The sequence below is a fragment of the Euprymna scolopes genome, chromosome 9 (genome assembly GCF_053919585.1).
Source record: "Euprymna scolopes isolate OS-2025 chromosome 9, ASM5391958v1, whole genome shotgun sequence".
NCBI classification, from domain to species: domain Eukaryota; kingdom Metazoa; phylum Mollusca; class Cephalopoda; order Sepiida; family Sepiolidae; genus Euprymna; species Euprymna scolopes.
The window spans coordinates 62,554,650-62,577,296 of record NC_136490.1 but is presented as its reverse complement, the minus strand read 5'-3'; the positions used below and the strand labels follow the sequence as shown (position 1 = coordinate 62,577,296).

Below are 22,647 nucleotides of genomic sequence, written 5' to 3'. Positions count from 1 at the left end.
CCAGTTGCATTGACAAGTTGTCTCTGCAAAACATTTGAAAGAATGATAAACGGCTGAACTGGTATCTGAAAACCAACAGCTTAATTGCCAACCTACAAAGTGGTTTTAGAAACAAAAGGGGAACAATGGACAACATAATCAGATTGGAAACCGTTATCAAAGAAGCTTTTATTAAAAATTCAATAGCTATCTTTTTTGATTTAGAAAAGGTTTACCATACAACATGGCGACGGGGTATAATAAAAGATCTATACAATCTTGGATTAAAGGGCAGGCATCCTGATAAAAGATTTTCTATTTGATAGAAGTTTAGGCAAAAAAATTTAAACAAATATATATGCATGCGTAAAAATATATATATATACTAGCAAAAGTACCTGCCGTTGACTGGGTTCAAAAACAGCCTACAGAAAATGAACTCTGATTTATGAAAGTATGATAGGTTATGAAAAGGAAGGGTTGTAAAGAGATAGCTTCGAATTTGTTGGTATCAAAACCAAAGTAAAATATGATGAAAGTAAAAATAAAATAGATAAACCCCATAATTTATTATACCATACCTGTTCACACTGAAACACTTATCACAATATTCTGTGGATCTATATTAAAAAAACCTTGTTAAACTTTGTGACATATTTCCATTCTATGGAGTTCATGTGCGAACGAACACCCCATAATTTTATTATACCATATTTCTTCAAACTGAAACATAATTATCAAAGTATACTTACGCAGATAGATATGAAAAGTCTTTATTAAAGTTTGTGCCTATTTCCATTCTATGGAGGCCAGGTGCCAACGCAGACTCCACAATTTTATTATACCATCCCTATTTAAGTTAAAACATACTTATCAAAGTATTATGTACATCTATATCAAAAACACTTATAAACTTTTTTTTTTTTTTTTTTTACATTTATTTCCATACTTTGTGGACCAGGCGCGAACGCAGACCCCACAATTTTAATGAACCACCGTTCTGCCAGATTAAACATACCCATTCCTGTCTCTCGATACATCTATATCTATGTAATCAGTTTTTTAAAATAGTCAACCTTATAGGAGCCTATTCGTGACCACACACACACAGCTTTATATATATATATATAGGGGTTTGTTTACTCTAACCTTTTTACATAAATATTATGCAAGTATAAATCATGTAGCATAGTTACACATAATAGTTAACTAAAGATGATCATCCTATAAGAAAACAAAAAAAAAAACTAATAGAGAATTAAAATGAAGCAAATTAGCTAGATCTTTTGAAAATGAATGCAATTCCACAACCCATATATAGCAAAGTTGTATATTCTTTTTAAATAAATAGAAAAAAGGGGTTTTTATATGAATATCAATACACACACACACAAAAAAAAATTATTGGAGTATAAATTTGTATTATGTGCTTGTGATATTTGCCCAGTTGTAGCAATATGATTCTTTCAACAACTTATAGACAACTCTTATATTTACTTGCTATTCAGTGAGATCTTTTATACCAAGAATGTATGTTTTGATGAATGTTCTTTTTTGTTGAGAGTTGTATATTGTCAGTGGAAAACTCGTTTAAATATATATTTTGAAAACACTTTCAGGTGGTACTTTTCTTGCCAGTCTTCAATGAAAAGTAAAAATGACAGCACTACCTGTTTTTTTGTAATAAAAGTAATTTCTTTCAAATCTTCCAATAATTTTTAAATGTAAAATATTCAAGGCTTTAAGAAAACTGCATTTAACTTTATGTTCCTTAAAACATGGTCCTAGTTGGCTTGAATCAGCTACTCTCTAATCAGCTACTATCAAATTCGTTGGGCTTTTCATTGACTCTCTCTCTCTCTCTCTCTCTCTCTATCTTATATATATATAATCTATTATATAAAAGGACTTTGGTGTGTATGGACTCTAAAAACGTCTCGGACGATTTTTTTAGAAAATTACACATAAATGTACTTTATGTGCCTGGCAGTGTTCTTAAAGAAGTCTTGTATTGGAATATCTAAGTATCGATAATCAGAGTAGTTAGATGAAAGAAGGAACAGGCGATTTTGACCAAAGTTGACATCTTACATAGCCTAACGTCACAAGTGCATTTGAGAAGTTTTATTACCATACTGGCCTGACATATAAAATCAACAGTGGGTTCTTTGATATGATGAGTGCATTCAAAAGTAATGTGCTTAGAGCACAATCGAACCATGATACTGGACCTTTGTATTTTAAACTCAAATTCAAGCCATTATACGTAAAAAATAATTTTATAAAATCAACAGTAAGTTTTCTACAGTGCAATGTAGACTACAATGTATTGTGGACTGTCACTGCAGGGAGGCATGTGAAGTTTGCTCATGGTGTACTTGCAATGGGTCCTCAATTAAACCAGACGATCAATTGAATTGATTGAAAAATGGATGAATTCATTGATTTCCATGACAATAAACATATGGGAATGTGGAATTCGATCATTCAATCCCAGGCAATGTTGGGTCTCCCTGCTAGTTTAATAATAATGTTAAGTCTGTTAATAGAAAGCTGACTAGGAATTTCTTGTTGACAATGGGAAATGCCTTGAAGAATGATCTCATGACAACAAAACAGATGCTACGCTACCTTCCTCCCCTGAAAAATAGTACATTAATAGCAGTGTTGTAGTTTGCATTCAGATGTAAAATTTCCATCTTTATCAATATCTTGTAATCTGTATTTTTTTTGTTTTGTTTTTTTTCCAGGCATTCAAAAAAACGATGGGAAAGATTTGTTCACAGTGAAAATCAACATTTGGTTAGTCCTGAAGCATTAGATTTCTTGGACAAACTTCTACGATATGATCACCAAGAGAGGTTAACAGCAAGAGAAGCCATGGAACACCCATACTTCTGTAAGATATTGCTTATCTCCACACTTGCCTTAAAAATCCATACTATTTCTAACAAATTTTATATTTGAATTAATTCTAATCTAAAGCCTGCATCCTGGGAGTTCTTATGATTTGTACAAATTGTTATCCAAGTTGGAATCTGTCTGAAAAAATAAACCTTTGGCTCGCTTTTTAAAATATTTGATATTCCAATTTATACCCTGTTAATTATGTGTGAATCATTTCTCTGAACTGATGTTACCAGATCAGGCTGTCTGAAGATACTGGCTTCCTGGCCTAACATGCATCAAACATTGTTTTTGTGATTTTTTTTTCTTTTCCCTTTTGAAAGACTCGATCATGTTCTGCAAAAAAAAAAAAAAAAAATCTCTACAAAATAACCAGACACCATGAATACATACACATTTATTTCAGAGAAGGTTTATGAAGAGACATTATACAAGATATATAATAGTTATGAATGGACAATGTAAAATAAATATGATCTTCATATTGTCTAGAAATTATTCTGGTATCTAATGCTGTGGCCAGTAGAAAAGAGTTGTGCCCAGATGGTTAGTTGTCTGGCAGTTCTATCTTAACTGTAATCAAAAACTCTGCATCAAGTGTGAAATTCATGTAAAAGTGTGGAACTTGGTAGAAACACATCCATCCAACTCTAAACCCACGATTAGAAAAAAGGTCAAGCCTCTATTTCGAACCTTTTTACCAGTACAGGAGGTTTGGTACAAAATTCAAGGGAAGTAACTCCTGAATTTACTAGTTCAAGAAACAATGAAAGTCAACTTACAGAAACTGATCAACTCCAAGTGAGGATCCACTGCACACATACACTAAGATGTACTGCCTTGGCCCTGTACTATTTCTCTGCAAAGTGTACATGTTTTGTTTGGGAGAGATCAACGTAATCCAGAAAATAATTAGACTTGGCATTAAACAACACTTGCTGTTTGATCACTGATTGCCCAGAGCCTACTAACCTGAAAAACCTGCATCTCCTCATTGCCTCTACCAATCGAGTAGAGATCACAAAAACTATCAATGATGAACACTATCTCCTACATGAATGAACCAATAACTGCAGTCAAGAGAAGCTCTTTGGCCATGTCCAACCTCTAACAACAGTTTAAACTACAACTGTGAACCAGATGGCAAAAGAATTCCCCTTTCCTAACACTAAAATCCACCCTTCTGAGGCTCTACCAATGAAAAACTGAGAACAGGTATGGGGGTGATCAAAAGTTATGACTGGATAGTGCTACAAAACCAAATGTGGAGAGGAAAACCACATGATGCAACACTACCTTGTTTGCCCTCTACAAGATCTTTGAAGCTGCACAAGTTGGGTAGTAGAGTACAACAAAAAAATGCAAAGGATTATGTAAAAGTGTTCAAACTGTTGTGATCCCTCAGACACGCAGGTGAGAAGAACTGAGCTAACAAAACTACTCTTTTATAAAAATTGTAAATGCCAACTCCTAATCTCAGGTGAGGAGTCTGCTGAAAAGGAGGCAATTCCCAACTTTCGAACTAGTTTTAAAAAAAAACTTTTAAATGGTACATTTTGACCTTTTCAAAAGTTATTACTTCCAATTCCTCATCTGTGTTTGAACATGTATTTTATCTAATTCATCCAAAGTTAAAATCATTTTTATTTGTAAAATTTGGCTTTTAATATTCGACTAGTCAAATAATTTTTATTATTTTTATTTTTTCAGATCCTATTGTTAAAGAACAAGTCGGAATGTCTTCTATGTCTGGTCATACATCTCCTACGCCTATCAGCAGCTCATCACAAATAGGAGGTGGGAAGCCTTGACTATAGAATTTCTATTCTTTCTCACAGCATCTTGTTGGATTTTTTTAATTTTATTAGACTGCCTATATCAGTTTCTTAAATGTATGTGGAATTCTAACATATCAATCTCATTGTGACAAGCACAGTTTGCTTGAAATTATTCAAGTAATTGTGATTTAAAGCTTTCAAAAATGTAACTTTATTTTTATACATTGAACTAATGTCATTCTAAGTTTGCTGCTTTAATTAGACTTATTTTTTATTTTATATCCTCAATCCCCAAATCCTCACTCGAGACTGCATTGTAACCCCCCCCCCTCCCACACATACACACTTTTATATGGAAGTGAATGTAAATATATATATATATATATATATAATTGTTCAAAAATTCAATTCAGTTTGCTTGAAAGAATAAACTAATTCCACAACATTTGAACTTTTTCCAAAACAATATTTTTTAAGAATAAAATATCTACTCAAGAATTTTCCCATCCAAACTTTGTTTCTTTTTTTGTCTTATTTATTTTTTCTGATCTGATTGTAATTCAGTCTCAATTTAATTTAAAGTTCTTTTCTGAAATATTAATTATAGGTTATTCAGTGAGAATTTCGATAGTTATGGTCTAAACCATATTACGCCACCGCCATGCCATCATCAAGATATCAAAATAAATTTTTTTTCTGTTAATATTAAATCTTGATTCGCTCCAGTTTTAATTAAAACTTTTATTAAAGGTTTTGAAGGCAAGAGGTTAGTATTTGAAATTTGCACATTATTAGACTTTTTCACCATTAAGTGGCATAAATTTGAACAAATATATATTGTATTTGATGTTTTTAAATTTGGTTTCTGTAAACATGTTGTAACTTATATTTATGTGCATGATAATGACTGAAAAATCTTAGGAATTGGTTTTATTCAATTAATGTTTCAGTAAACTTTATATCACCTTCCAATATATCAAGGTCAATGGAAAAATAGTTGGGGTGGGGGGCATTATTGAACATAAAATTGATCAGTTCAAAACAAGTCATGTTTGGCATTAAGGGATTGAGAAAATATATAAACAATTTTTTTTTTTTTTTTTTTTTAACTTACAAATGGTTCCAGAAGTTATGAGAGAAAACAATTTTCAGTACTAGTATAGTATTGGGCACAGGTAACAATTGCAGTTCCAACTAAATTAAACAAAACTTTTTGATATAGTTATTTATCTGACAAAAATAGGTATCTATACTAAAAATTAGGAAAACTTGAATAGAATTTTAATTAAAAAAAATAAAAACCCTGTTTTATTGTGTTTTGCCAATCCACCATTGATAAGAGCAGATATTTTGTAAAGCAGGGGGAGATAAGTCAATCTATTATTTAACCAAGTAATAGTGAATAATGGATTGGTAAAATATCATTCAAACATGGTAGTCTTTGAACATATAGTTTTGTGACAGTTTTAGTCATTTAAAACTGCTTTAAAGTTTCACTACTCACTCATTTTTCAACCAAATTTCAAACAATTGTTACAGTTTATAGATCACCTTCTCAGCTATATTGTGAAAAAAAAATGCCAATTTTCGTTTGGTAAAACAAAAGTTATGAATTTTTTAGTGTTCAAAATCATAAAAAAATAAACATAAGGAGGTGAGCAACATTTTTTTTATGACTGGTTTCCATAGCAACCACATCGCTACAGCAACTACTATTACTATCAATTCACCGCTTTTGCAGAAAGAAAAGTAACAAGTGAAACAGAACGAAAGGGAGATAATTGAGGGTTTTATTGAAAGCAGACAAGTGCTGTACATTATTACATATGTCTGTTATGTGTATGGGGGCAAAAAAATAAGACTGAAATTAAACAAAGAACAAGTGAATTTACTGGAAGTTTGGAAATATGGATTACAATAGAAAAATGTGAGCATTAAAAATTTTATGGTTAAGCTTAAACATGGAAAAGTAAAGGACTAGTTGTTAAAACTGAAAAAGAAAAGGACAAGATATTCTAGTAAAAAAAATATAAATTTATAACTTAAAATATTGCAGCATTAAGAATTTTTTTTTTAAATTGAAATTTATAACATTTATATAATCAAATCTTAATGCTGCAATTATATATGCAAGTTATAAATTGTAATGTAAACTCATTTTTTAACTAGCATGCCACCTGGCATTACACGATCATAAATGTTTAAAGTATCTTAATTCATGCAGATTTCGTATTTATTATCACAGTCTATTGATTATTGTACCCAATATAGTAATTTAAAAAGTTTTTAAAAAGTATTTAATGACTTAGTGCTATCAGCTAAAATTAAAACCAGCATTATTCATTACCATCTAAGCCCACATGCATTTAAAAACTAAAAATAACATTGTTAAAGGTAGAGATGTATATTTGCGCGTGTGTAGAAGTAATACGTTTAGTACTTACGCCTGCTAAGTTCCAATTCAAAACGTTTTGACCCCATAGCAGCTATTTTTACTGGCTGAAAACCAAATAAAATTTGTTCCACAGGTCCAAATTCCCTATATATTAAGTTTAAAGTCAGTAAACCAAAAATTCAGAGTAGTTTGTCAGAAACTGTTCTGCACATAGACAAGGTCACTTGTATATTAAACTTCTACTAGATAATTTAAAAAAAAAAAAAAAAAATTTAGTTTAAATTTATTTTGGCAGGATATGTATATCAAAGTTTTTATTTAAAATGTGATTTTCACTTGTGCTCGTATACTTTACGCACCAATGATATCACACGGTGAGTCATGGGAAACGGATGTTTTAACATGTTTAAAGAAATAAACTAAACGGCATTTTAAGCAGGTTTAAAGACTACCTTTTTCACTTGCTATCCCTTACTGAAGGAGAACAAGGAGTGGTCTATTTAAAAAAAAAAAAAAAAAAAAAAAAATCCATTTCCCGTGACTCATCCTCTGTGTGTGTGTATATATGTTTTTATTTGTACCTTTTTGAGTGTTTTGTGCAATTGAGTCTGGAAATGATATGTTGTTTCCTCATCTCTTGCAGGGAGTGGAGTTAATAACAATGTGGGTATGCCAAGTTCTCCTGTGGTTACTTCCAATATTTCTCCAATCCAAAACAGTTCTGCTACTGCTGCGCAGACATAGATGTGGATGTGGAGTGAGAGATGAGAAAAAAAAAAAGTCATCTAGTGCTGTCACAACAACCACTACAGGAAGACGACGGCTGCTGCACACTATTTCCTCAGCTAAATTCTTTCTACTATTGGTTGTTGTTCCTCCTCACATATAGTATTTCTACATCAACAGCTGGATAACTGACAAGCGCCACCACCACTACTACGACGACGACGATAGGGATGATGATTATTATCATGATGTTGATGATGACCGCTACAAAGACAAGGATAAATTAGACTGAGTTTCATTCACCGCTGATGGAGCCGGAATTGTCAAAAAATAAAATAAAAATAAAAAAATTATATATACATACACATATATAATTTTTTTCTTTCTTTGCCTCCCCGCGTTTTGAATTAATCGTGCCACCTATGACTCTACGTATGAAACATAGGGCAGACACTTTTTTTTTTTTTTTTTTTTTTTTTTTTTTTTTTTTTTTGTGGGTATGGAATTACTACAGAAGTTTTAAAAAAATAATAAAACATTTTTTTTAAGTGACATGAGTGCTTAACTTCCCTCTTCTAAAATAAACAAAAAAAAAATTGAATAACTTTAAAAATAAAAATTTCAAAAATATGAAAAAAAAAAAACACACTTGCAAATTTAAAAAAATAAAAAAAATGAATAAAAATAAAAAATATATATCTCCAACCTTCCCATCCCACCCTTCATCCCTCAAGAAAGAAATTTAGTTGGCAGTGGTGGATTTTTTTTTTTTTTTTTTTTTTTAATGCTGCAGTGGGTCTGTGAGATTACAATATGCCTCTGAGGAAAGGTCTTTCCTCCATCACTGTTTTCTGTTTTATATATATATAATATATATATATATATATATATATATATATATATATAAAATCACATTCTCCTTTCATATTTTTATTTTTCTGTCTAATTTACTTACAGTGGAGATAATCTTTATTACCACCACCTACTACTACTGTAAAAGAGACACTGCCTGAAGTGTCTAGTGTTTTATAAGTCCGATACTGTCTGTCGTAGTCTTGTGTTGGATACAGAGAATAACCCAACTGATGACTGATTATTCACTCTTCTTCAGCTGCTGCTGCTACCAGTTTAGACAGGACTGACCAACTGACTGGTTGTCTATCTGTCCATCTATATCTATAAATATGTTAGCCTCACTCCAAGGGTCAATTTGGGAAGGAGCAGTTGTACACTGGTGGTTCTGCCTGCCTTTTGTTATGTTTGATATGTTGTATCTAAATTAAGATCATAACTATGTTTCTGTCACTGAACTGTATGCTATTCTTGTAGTGAAACCTAGGTTATCATTCGCACATTTGAAGGCTGGACAGGAGACCTCCCCCCTTCCCCTTTCCTGAAGACAAAAGAAAGAAAGAGAAAAAAAAACTCCCTCTTTATACCCAACTTAATTGCTAAGGGAAAGAAGAAAGAAAAAATGTATGAAATAAATTGAAATTTCTAGGGAGAATTACCTTTTTTATGCGATATTCTTTTGGAATAATAAACTCAAGATTAGTTATCTTTCGCATATTTTCTAGATGTTCAAGTAATTCTGCTGTTCTTTTTGTTCTCAAAAAAAAAAAAAAGTTAAAACTTTCCTTCCCATCTTGTATAACCATTTGATAAACTGTATAACAGTATTAGTGAATGCTTGTCCCCCCCCTTTTTTTTTGTTTTTGTTTTTATGTAAGTCAATTAAGAAGCTTCCATCTAAGCTGATTGAATGGCTGTCCCCAATATACTGAGGAAAAAAATGCTGACAATAAAAGATATTTGAGGAAAGTTAAATACATCAGGTTTCTTAATTACTGACATTCAACTCGGTCTATACCTATCTTATCAGTTTCATCCCATCCCATTTAAGCTCCCACCAAATTTCTTTCATGGGATCTAATACTTTATATACCTCATTTTATATTTATAGTTTTTATTTCTCAAATCATTGACTTAAATTTTCAAATCAATTTTATTTCAATTTCTTTCAAATTTTTTTTATACTGTGCTTTTTTTTACTATCACACAGCACCATGAAAATTATTAGCAAACCAGTAGTTTTGTTTTAATTTGACTTATTACGTCATAATGTTACATACTTGTGTTATACAAGAGCATAAAACAATTGTCACTGTTTTACTTCTTTTGTGAACTTGTTTTCACAGATTTTCTTTCCAAATTTCTTTAATTTATTAAAATACAAATAATTTTAAAATTAAACTTTCCTACTTATGTTTTTATTATTGTAGATTAACACACTTGGCGACACCCCATCTAAATAAGTTTAAAAAAAAAAAAAAAAATGATTTTTTTTTTTATAAGTAACTGCATGTGAACACTGAAAAACTTGGCAGAATTTTATTTTTATTTTTATTTTTTTTTCTTAGAGTTGGGGATCAGTTCTGTATATAAATTTGGCATAAACTGATCCATTTCCAGGCTATTCTAGTATTTTAGAGCAATTAAACTTTTTTTTAGCTATAGAAGATAAATTAGTGGGGGGGGGGGGGGGCTTCTTTTTTTTCTTAAGGCATTTTTCACTTAGGGTGAGTAAGTAAAAAAAAAAAAACAATTTAACTGCTATAAAAACTTAAAGTGGCTTGGAAATTTGGACATAATTTTAAGTTATAAACTGATCCACCACTTTAAATTCTAAAACATTTTTTCTGCAAAGTTTTTCAGGGTGTTCACATATAATCACCTTAAAAATAAAGTAGAATCTCATTGGTGGGAGGGGTGTCATATTTAGCTGAGGATGTTAATCAACAAATTTACCTTACATTATTTCCAAAGTTAGAAAAGCTTTGCAAATTAGGTCCATGAAACCTCCCAAGTGTCAAACAACCCTTGTTTTGCACATCTTCTAAAGACAGATCTGGCCAAAACCGGTAACAATATTGTGTAATATTTAAAAATAAAAAACATTTCTTGTTATTGAAATACACAAATATTCTAAAATTTTCACTATTGGAACTACCATTTCAAAGATTTTTTTTTTTTTCTTCATGGCGGTGTGACAGTACAAAAGCATACGTTATCCTTTCAATGTACATTGATCTGTTGCTCTTTCTTTACACAATTTTAGCTAAATTTTCTTCAGGATGCTATATTTCCTGGTTCTTGATATTATAGTTAAGGCTCATTTTTATTCGACTTACTCCTAACAGTCGATACTTGTTTCTTTGTTCTGTTACATGGAAGTTCATTGCTCATGAGATTCTTCTGAATTTTAGCCATCATTCATTTGATGTTGACCTAAAAGAACCTCTTATGTATTAATGTTCATTGGTAATTTTGCAGTCTTCACTTGATCGGCCAGCCAGTCAGTCAATTGGTTATATATGAATGATTGACTGTTTTTGTGTAATAAATACATATACATACATTTTATTTATATATATATATATATATATATATATATATATATATATATATGTGTGTGTATTTGTTGGCTCAGATGATAAATAAAATACTCATTCACACTTGCATATGTTTTGTTGGCTTTAGTACTTACTGTTTAAGTCTACTGTCCTCTTTAAACCAATTGTCCTAAACAATTTTCATTGTTTATATTTTTTTGTGTGTGTATCAACTTAGTCTTCACTTGTTTTCATTTTTTTTTTTTTTTTTTTTTTTTTTCATTTTTAAAGTGTTTTAAAATTATTTATATTCCTTGTTTCAAATGTCTAAAATTTCCACCATTTGACTCCTTCATCTTGTCCTTTTCTTGATGATAATAATCAGCAGTTTACTCTATTCAATACATCCACTTCATCCATCTTGTTCTGCAATCTTGTCTAATATGCCAGAGTAAATTTGCTTCAAGCTAAAATGTTTTCTCGTGAGCCGTTAATTTTTAAGTTTCTCATTGGTCTGATACATATCCCCTGAAAGAAAGAAACAATTGGCTGTAAACGCCAAATGTCAACAAAACTTCTTTTTAAACTATGCTAGCTGTTTTGAGTCCTTTTATATTTAGTCATTTGTTTTGACAAATTTAAAATAATTTAAAAACATTGCTAAGACTTCTCAATTTTTTTTTTTTTTTTTACTAATGTGAAAACTTAGTCTCTGCTCATGTTTCACATTGTTTTTGGATCATCTGCACGACTTTTCCTTAGTTTTATTCTTGCATTTCAGCCAGTGTAATCTACAACTTAATTCAGGAGAGTCTCTTCAAAATCTCTAATCTGTACAGAATTTCAAACAGCTTTTTATATAAATTCGATAGATTCCAAACTTCTGTAAGACACATCTGAAAAAGTTAGAAGTTAAATTAGCTTAAACTGTATGAGAATAATATTCAAAATGAAAACATTTATCTGATTCAAAGATTATAGTCAGTTTTGTACTTCCTAACTTCTGGCGTGACTGCTACCGAAAGCAGTGACAAGGCAAATCAGTCTCTTCACTTTTATTGTTCTTCAGTATTTCTATTGTGAAGCGATTTATTGATATAAGAAAAGGGCATTATTAAAAAATATACAATAAAAATTAGCAAAATTATATAAATAAAAATAACAAAATTAGTCTTTATTTTCACTTAATGATAATATTAAGATGTTATTTTATTTGAAATTTTATAAGAAGTATGCTTATGAAAATATAAAAATAAAATTGAAATCAAAATAAATTTTCAAACATAAAAAAAAAAAATGTATCCAATACACAGTATTCCCAAAAGATTTTAAAGTGTTTTCAATAATTTTTAAAAAGAGAAAACTAATTTAAATAATTCTTAATTAAAATAAGACTGAAAAATTTTTTTAATGATTATTAAATTAAAACAATAGGAGAAACATAAAAAAAAAAAAGTAGATGCACAGGGGGAGATATCAGCATGAGGAAAAAAAGTGAAGGAACGGATTTGCTTTATCACTGCTTCCAGTAACAGCCACGCTGGAAGTTTGGAAGTACGTTGGCTGACGATAACCAATTCAAATGATCAATCTTCATCTCAAAAATTCCAAAACCTAAATTTTTATTTTTTCCAAAGCAACTTTTGATACTTGCTATTTTTTTTCTTCTCCTTTTTATAACTCTTTATAGCATAGTTTGTAATGTGTAAATTTTAAAAGAAATCAGTATGTTTTCACACTCATGTCATGGAATTAATTCCTCTATAGGAATTGCATAGTGAATTGTAATCACTCCCCCTTAATAATTCACACGTATGCCCCCCCCCCCCAAAAAAAAAACACATTTTTGATCCATTTTTATGTCTGTTTATAAAGATTAAAATGAACATGTAATGATACTAAACCTCATGTATTGGATTCTTATTCCAATTTTTATTGAAATACATTACATGATTTTGATTCTAAAAATAAAATGTCTAATATTTATGGTTTAAGCTTAAGGTATTTTGAAGAAGAAATTGAAATTCAGGGAATCATACTTAATCAGTTTCTAATGACCATGGATCAAATACAAATCTAATATACACCAAAGAAACTTAAGTTTGAGGAATATTTATTAATTCGCAGGGAATACCTAGTGTTAACATTTCATGTAAAAAATCCAAGGTATATCAATTTTTGACAAAGGGTTTCTATCCCTTTTTCATTCCCTTTGTATAAAATGAAATATAGCCTCTTACACCTAGCAGCTGTGTTTCAAAACTCACAATGAGCTAATTAGTTTAGCAGTGAATACTGTACATACAAATATCATACATATCTTGTGCATTCATCTTGCTAAAGTGTCTGCACTGAATTTATTTGGTCACAAGTCATATTCTGACTGGTGAGTGCCAAAGAGATTTTATGTACGGCACTTGGTCATCCCGAATGGTCACCCATTAAGTACTAATTAGACTTAATATCACTTAACTTTTGGTGATCTTACAAGAACTGGTGTTTTAACTTGATTATAGTTGTATTATATAATTACACACACATATGGGGATCAAAGAAGTATACAAGGATTCTTTAAATGTAGACTTTTCTATATCATAAAAACTTTGACATGCAGGTTGAGCTTAAATACAAGAGGAAAATATATTAATAATAGAAAAACTATATACTGGTGTATCTAGATTTAGCAATTGATTTGAAACAAGAGAACACAAAACAGTGTATAGGGGTTATGAAAACTTTTTATGCCAGGCATTTTGAAACCTAATGCTTCTCATCAGAAGAGGAAGAGAGGTGTTAGTTAACAAGATGAGGATGCAACGTCTAGCAATAGGCTTATTATTGGAGAGGGAAAGAGGAGGGTATCTAGCGATTATTAGATAATTATTGTACTTTAAATATGCTAGAGAGGGGTTTTTAGTAGGATTTAGCAATAAGGGAGTAGTTACTATATGTTATGAAATTTTATTAACTAATTAATCAATTAGGGTCCAATAAGAGTGACATGTGCTGATCTATACAAGTAAATTGTTCAATCCTACTAAACCCCTTCTCTAACATATTTAAAGTACAATAATTATCTAATAATCCCTTAGATAACCTCCTCTCCCCCTCCAATGTATACCCCCTATACAAAATCCCCTAATATGCTTATTGCTTGAAATCACATCTTCCTCTTCTGATGAGAAGCATTAGGCTTCAAAATTCCTGGTATAAAGAGCTTTCATAACCCTTACACACTATATTGTATTCCCTTGTTTCAAATTGATCAATAAGTCTATTTTTCTATTATCAATATATTTTCCTCTTGCATGTGTGTGTGTATTATTCGTATTATTTTTAGACAATTTTAAGTTTTCAATTTTTTAATATCCCATTTGCATTTATTTACACTTCCCCTCCCTCATAACCTTCCACTATTTTTCTTTTCTTCCTTTATTTATTCTTTTACCCCTTCCTCTTTATACTTTTTTTTAATATATATAATATACATATCTTGACAATGTACAATGGTTTAAAGATCCATTTTATTTACTGTTAAAATTACATAATCTAGTAAAACTTCATTCTTACACCTGAATTATTGATCTTTCTTCAGCGTTCTCATTTTACATTTGAATAAATCCAACAGATCCACTGAAATACTTCTCTTAGTGTTAATATAATTGAAGAAATATCTCTTTTGTTTCTCTGCTATTGGTGTTAAAACAATTTCATTGTATTCAATATTTCCTGTGACTAGATGTTAAAACCTAGAATTGACTTGGTTTAAAGAAGAAAAAAAAAGAAAAACTTCTCAATTTTGACTTGATTAACACAGAAGTTTTTTTGTGTTTGAAAAATGGAAATTTGGACAAAAATTAGAAAAACAAAAACAAATAATCAGTTATATTTAGTCATTGATTTTATCCTATTGATCTGTTTGGAGTTTTTTTTTAGCAAACCATTGTTCTCATCTGTTCAAAGCTGACTGGCTGGTCAGTAGATTCTTTAATTTTCTGCTTGTTTTGAATTTAAAAAATTTTGCGGTTCTAACCAAATGAGTCTAATTTAATATAAACTAGACCATGCATACCCATTAGATCATTATTTGTTGTATGCATATTATCAAATATATCTATAAACTACTAAAACGAATGCTATTACCTTGTCATTTTGCAGTTTTCATTCGTACATGAATGTTTAAGATGGTGGAAGGAAGAATGACATAAGATTGGAGGAGCGAGGCCTTTTATGACAAAGAAAAAATTCAAACATTTTAAATTTCTCTTTGTCCCTTTTTTTCCTCCCCTCTTTGCCCATTTTTATTTCCTCTCCTCTTCGTTCTTTTTTTCTCTCCCCTCTTCGTTCATTTATTTATTTTCCTCCCCCTCCTCCTCTCTGCCTCCTTCTCCCCCTCCTCTCTGCCTCCTTCTCCTCCTCTCTGCCTCCTCCTCCTCTTCTGTCTTTTGCTTCTTTTTTTAATTATTTACATCATTCACTTTCCCTCCACAACTTAAGACATTCATGGATAAATAAAAAGTGTGGCTGGTGACAAACAAGCTTTAACTTTTTCCCCCCTTCTCTTCAATATTCTTTAATTCTTCTAAATACTTAATTTTTTTATATCTGTCAAAGTTCATCGTTCATTTATTTAGTCATTATTATTGTATTTCATTTTTTTTTTTTTTTTTTTTTTTGTACCCCTCTCTGTTTTTGCCCTTTCTAAGGAGTACATGAACATTTAGTTTATCTAAAACACTGCTGCCTTTAATTTTGAATACGTTTATTGATGAATGAATATGTTCTCATTCTTTCTGTCCACTTCCCCCTCCTTACACCCACACTGTTATTGTAAAGGAAGAAAAATAAAATGATAGTATATGCACCATTTCAATTTCACATCAATTGGTAAGTACGACGGCAACAATGATGAATATCTAAGTTTATTTGGATTTGGAAATACTTTTTTTTTTTTCTTTTTTTTTTTTTGTCCTCCTCTGAAACATTAAGATGCAAAAATTATTTTATATCTGACAGTAACTGTCTGTATGTGGCCAATGGAGAATATTGATCAATAAAACAAACATTTTAAAAAGAAAAAAATGTTAAGAACTTAGGGAGGGGGGATTTCTCTCCCAGGTCCCCAAAGACCCATTTTTTTTTTTTTTTCTTTCAAAGATGTGTAGGGAAGACAAAACTCTGGCTATCTAGACGCATTGCTATTCATGTCTGCAACCAATGCTGCCATTTACTCAGTCTGTCTGTCGTCTGTCAAATAACGGTGGCACTAATTCCACTAAGATTCTTCTCTTCAGGTTGAAGTATTGCCACAAATTCTAGTTTGGTGAATTTTGAACATAAATGTCTTTAAGCAACTTATAAGTGAATAAAAGAATCTAACATAAGCGTTTCTTGAATGCTCTTCTGAATAATTTCTAATAACTTCTTTTTTTCAAATTTGTTTCCTTGTTCATGTTTTTTTTTTTTTTCTCTCTCAATTTGTGTCTTGTGCATTAATTTCAGTGACTTTAAAAAAAAAACTATTGCCCATTGCATTCTATTTTTTTTTTTTTAATAATTAGCCTTCTCTTGAAAAATACTGGTATATATTTTTTTTTTTTTTTTTTTAAATGAAAAGGGACATTTCTGACAGGTATTCTCCCATAAAAAATTTAGAAGCTGTATTTTGAAATAACAAATTTTATTTCACAAAATTTTATTCGATACATTTTGTTTAGCTATGTTAACTATTGTGAATATTTGGGTACATTATGAACTTAACTTTCTCATTTCTTGAAAATTATTATAAAACAAAGATGATTAATGGCTTGCTTTTTATTAGTTACTGCACAAAAGTGTACAAGAGGAGACAATTCCTTTTCCAGTAGTACTCCACTACCGTTGATTATCACTAGAGCTAGGACAACGCCATATTCTTTTCATTGTTTTGACTCTCAAGTGTGTATCTGTTGATATGTAATATGCTTTTATATAGTGATGTGGTTCTCGGTTGATTAGCTATCTGTGTCGGATATATACTCGAGTCAAAACAAGAATATTCTGTTATGACCTTATGCTGGGTGTTAAGTATGAGGACTTTTTTTCTTTTTACAGGAGGGATATGATTATAGAAAATTTAAACGGTTAAAATAAGTTAAATTATTTTTATTTTAATTATAGGATATTTGATACATAATTGAATTTCAACAAGATCTAAACAAATTTCTATAAATCCGCATCATATGATTAGCATTTGATTAGCATTATTTCATTGTTGACATTGTTTTTCTGAATGATTTCTAGGAACATGGTGAAAGTGGTGCATTGTTGGAAGTGACTGGATTTGAACTTGGAATGCCCGAGTTGTCAGTTGATGTTATTATCCATCTACTTCATAACATTCAGAATTTAAAAAAAAAAAAAAAAAAGTCTCGGGATTGAGCAATCTGCATGTGTTATTTCTCTCCTGTGTATAAACCTTTCTTTATATCCTCAAGCCATCATTGGGAATCTAGGGTTTTTTTTTTCTTGTATATGGATACAATAACTAATGCTGATAAGGTTTTAACGATTTTTTCGGATATTATGTTTTTAAATTGCTACGTACCACTAGAGAAAACACTGTCCAATCATCTTTTTAACGAATAAACATAGTAAAAAGATTGTTTTATTTAATAGTGAGTGTCCGAAGAAAATTTTTTTCAATACTCATCATTTTGAAATCTTTTTTAACACAACAAAAAAACGAGTGATCAAATGAATTTCGGACACTCAAAATTATTAAAAATGACATCTCTTTTGGCTAATTTCCAAATTTCATTAAAAAACTCTTAACAGAAACACAGTACGAATGTTTAGAAATCGGTGGGGGGAGGAGTCGTTACAAAATCTTACCAAAAATGCTGCTTTATGATGTTCACATTTTTATCACTTTATTTGCTTAAAACTCTAAAAATATATAATGTATGTTATTATTTACTAATTCATTTGAAAGTTATATTCATTTCTGAACAAAACTGTGGTATTTTGAAGACTTAAAGCGCTTTGGTTTTTAAAATATGACTATTTTAGCAGAAACCCCTTGAAATCTGTGATTATCCAAAGCGTTTTAACGGCCATGTGTATTGCTAATCACTCCAAACTTTTCCATCCAAACAGTTTGTTATCTAATACATGTTCTCTTTGTTAGCTGTAGCAAAGATGCTATATGCTCTTGTGATTTCATAGTCAGATGTGACATTTCCATTTTTTTTTTTTTTTTTCTCTCTCTCTCTCATTGGGCAGAAATTTTTTTGCCAATCACTAAATCGTTGTCCTATTTTTTTGTCATTTGGTTCAATTTTGAGGGAAGAGAATGTACTCTTTTATTCAATACAAGTGCACTGCCTTGTGTTAAAATACTTAAATATATTTTATGTAGATTTCTCCTGTATCATTATTAGGACTGTGACAACGGCATATTCTTTTCATTGTTTTGACTCTTGAGTATATATCCGTTAATATCTTGTTTTTTTTTTTTTATATATATAGACGGATGTGATTCTCAGTTTATTGTGTCTAACTGTGCCGGATATATACCTGAAAGTCAAAAGAATGAAATTTTCTGTTGTCACAGCCCTTATTATAAAGCCAATTCTTTAATTATTATATTGTACCCAATATATCGTAAGATAAAATAAAAACTGATTATTGAGCTGTATTCCCTACCATCTGAGCTAATGGCACATGTATATCAAATTTGACAAATTAACAGTTAAACATATAAATGTATACTTAGCAGCTATTTTCCTGGCTAAAAACCAAATCGGTTTTGTTCCAAATATCGCACATCAAGTTTCAAGTCTGTAGATGGAAAATTCACAGGATAGTTTGGTAGACCATTCCACAGACAAATATGGTCACTCTTAGAGATTTTCTTGACAATGGTTGTTGAAAGAATCAGATTTCTATACAGAGCTTATAAAAAATGGTGCCTCTGGATTGTCTGGTCTTCATCAAGTCCTCGTTGATCCTAGCTGTTATGTCTGCAAGATGCAAGTTTTTTATCCGACACCCAGCACAGCAAGATTCAGCAGCTGTATACAAGACGAAAAATTTGGTTCAGAACACAAAGAAACGGGAGTTGCATAGAAATAACATTGTTGTCCTCACTTCATGGATTTGCGGTTTTGGACTTGACCATTTCCTTGCTTATCACAGACGCAGAGATGACCAGAAGATGACAGATCCTGATGGTGATGCCTGTATTTTCATCAAAGCCTTGTTTAGGCAGGTAACTGATGGTGCTACCATCTCTACACTAGTGAAAAAGGTAGACCATGTGCATCAGTGCGATCAGATTGAGTTACAGCCAACGTGTGCTGGATTTTGGGTGAAAGAAAACTTGCTTTTAAATTGATCACCAGAATTGATGGGACCCGAGAAGAGAAAATCTTGGTTATTTCCCTTTAAATTGGAAAAAGAGAATGTTAATCTGGTAATAAATATTTTATTTCACTTTCATTCTGATAAAGAAATAATGGCATTTATCAAGGCATGTTGTGTCAAGACTCCAATGTCTGATCAGTAGTGGGTGGTCCATCTGCCTTGCATAGGCCAAAAAACATGCCAACCTCTGCTATGATCAAATAAATGAACAGTAAAAAGTTAATGCTTAAACGACTTTATAAAGAAACAAGAAATATGGCCGACCGAGTTCAGCCGCAGTCACTGAGCTTGATCATTTGTTGGGATGAAATGTGAACGAACTTTCAAAAATGTGTCAACTGATAAAATTGCTACTGCTTCTCAAAACTAACAAAATAAATTGAATAAATAGAAAGATCGCCCATCGCTGGGGGGTGTATTTGATGATTAACGGCTGGAAGACACTTGCCTATGGTTGGAGTTTTGTTAGCGATTATACAAACCGAGCACAAATTTAGAAAATGCATTTATAATTGTGAAGATCTGTTCACAAGGGGAGAAAGAACCCCTGTAACACTGAGAAATCGAGACCTATGAAGAAGAATAAAAGAGGGATGAACTTAAAGATCTGTTGACCACTCATGGTCTTGCAAGTCAAATTACTGCAGAGTCAGGAATTGTGATCATTCTGATAACCTGAAACGACAATGCATTATTGAGAATTATGAGTTAAATTCTATTGGAAGGAAGGTTCTCAATATAAGATGAAGCATAGGGAACTTTGTCGACTCTGCTTTGCTCGCCCACCAAATCCATGCTGTTAAGAGATTGACCCTTGACTTAGGATTGAGATCGTTACACCCGAAAATCTTTGACTTTGCCAATAGCGCCGTGTAGACACGAATATAGGATCTTAAGTCGGAGACCTGTAAATGATAAGAGTTGTGCAGTCTTTCAACGAATAATTATTTTGCTTTATACAAAAGAACCAGTCATCGATATGTTATTTTCTTCTTTTGGCTTTTCGGCTTGAAATGACCTTTTCTCCCTAGTGATACAGACTTTGGTGACTAGAGCCCTCCTGATCTTTTACAGCGTGGGGAGAATGGTGATTCGTCAGACCAGGACCTTTCAACATCCAGAGCCAGAGTAACCAAGCGACCAATCGGGATCCTCAGAACAACCGAACTTGGTAACATCACCTAAACTGGACATAATTGGAGGAGTAAGGGATACAATGTTATATTTTATAATATTGAATTATATGTTATATCTGCAACCTCTCTTTCACAGATGGAATACTGGTAGTCTTAGTCTTTTTTATCAGTATTATTATGGCATCTGTTCTTCAGAATGTTTTTTTTTTTTTCGATTCCCTGCTTTGTTCCAGCTCGTTTGATTTGTTGGTCTAGTGGTCTTCATTAGTTTGGTGTTTTGATATCTTATGGACAAGCATCATATTTTTTTATTGTAATTAGATGTTTTTAATAGGAAAAAGAAATTTTTAAATAGAAACATAAAATACATATATCATGATTTTTCCAACATCAATAACAATCTCTGTAAACAAAGAATGCATCACACTGATCCCTATTATTATTTTACATATACAAGTAGTTACAATGACTGAAACGTTGAAAACAACACTCCAGATGAGAACAGTGGTCTGAAAGATCCATATGAATAATCAATCCTCATCTCAAAAATTCAGAAACGCTATTTATAGTTCCTCATGCCATTTTGATTTTATGATTTTAAAATGAATGATTTGGTAAACTGGCTTGAATGTTAAATGCCAACTAATCTGTTGAGTATGATTTGACGTATAAATATGGCTGCTATAGAATTTTACTTAATGTAAACAAACTTTTTTTATATTATTTTATTTTTGGAATCCTTTGAAATGAGGTTTCATAATCTGTGTATTCATTCATTTGCAGACTCATCTTCATAGTTATTTCACCATATTTCAGCCAACTCATCCTCTGGCCTTCTTTAGGTAATTAACCTCGATGGGATAGAAATGCTGAGTCCTATGCTGTATCCCTGACTTCCATACTGACTTCCATAGTTGTTGTCTCACCATGTTTTGGCGAACTAATCCTATCCAAGCAGGCCAGAGGATTAGTTAGTCAAAATGTGGTGAGATGATAACAACTATGGAAGGCAGTAATTATTGGGAAAACAATTATAGGTATCAGCATTCCGATCCCGTCATGTTTAATAACCCGAAAAAGGCCAGAGGATGAGTTGGCCAAAATGTAGTGAAACAACAACTATCAAAATGAGGATAAGTCCTCAAAAGAATGAATACACAAATTTTTTTTTATGACTTTTTATTAGCAATACCTATGGACCCTAAAATGCTTTGGATAATCAGATTTCAAGGTAAGTCACCAAAATACCACCATTTTATTCAGAAATGAATATCCTTCCACATGCATTAACAAATAATTATTTCTATCTGATATAAGTTTTAGAATTTGGTGCAAATAAAGCAATTAAAATCTCAATGTTATTAAATGGCGATTTTGGTAACCTTTTTTTTTTTTTTTTTTTTTTTTTTTTTTTTGCAAATCCTTTGTGTCTCTTTTTAGTTTCTATCAGGAATTTTGTTATGAAATTTGAAAATTAATCAGATAAAAAGAAAAAAAAATCAATGTCAATATCTAACCGTGTGAGGCAAAAAAATAGTCATAACTTCCTTATTTTTATTTTTAATTGGAATTCATTATGATGAGTATTATTTATTAATTTTATTTATTGCGCACAATTATCCTCATCTTTTTATTAGTTGTTTCACAACGTTTCGACCAACTATTCCTCTGGCCTTCGTCAGGTGGTAACCACGACGGATAGGAACTCTGAATCTCCTGACTGCATTCACTGCAATAACTGCCTTCCGTAGTTGTCTCACCACGTTTTTGGCCAAGTAAGCCTCTGGCCGGCTTCCTTATTTTTGGTTAGATTTACAAAATTTAAAAAGATTCTTTCTCAGATCATTACACCCCCCCCCCCTCTCTCTCTCTCTCTGCATGCCATTATTGAGATATTTTAAGCCATTTAATATTTTCATGTTTATTGC

General features: G+C 31.2%; 1 protein-coding gene across 1 annotated transcript in view; it reads left to right on the top strand.

Annotated features, from left to right (window-relative positions):
* LOC145284542 (casein kinase II subunit alpha) overlaps positions 1-8,177 on the top strand; it is a 128,018-nt gene extending 119,841 nt beyond the window's left edge. Inside the window, exons 10-12 of the mRNA XM_080133446.1 lie at positions 2,730-2,878; positions 4,597-4,683; positions 7,703-8,177. Of these exons, the coding sequence (XP_079989572.1) occupies positions 2,730-2,878; positions 4,597-4,683; positions 7,703-7,803 (337 nt within the window). The 3' untranslated portion in view covers positions 7,804-8,177. The remainder of the gene's footprint in view (positions 1-2,729; positions 2,879-4,596; positions 4,684-7,702) is intronic.
* Positions 8,178-22,647: the final 14,470 nt, after the last annotated feature.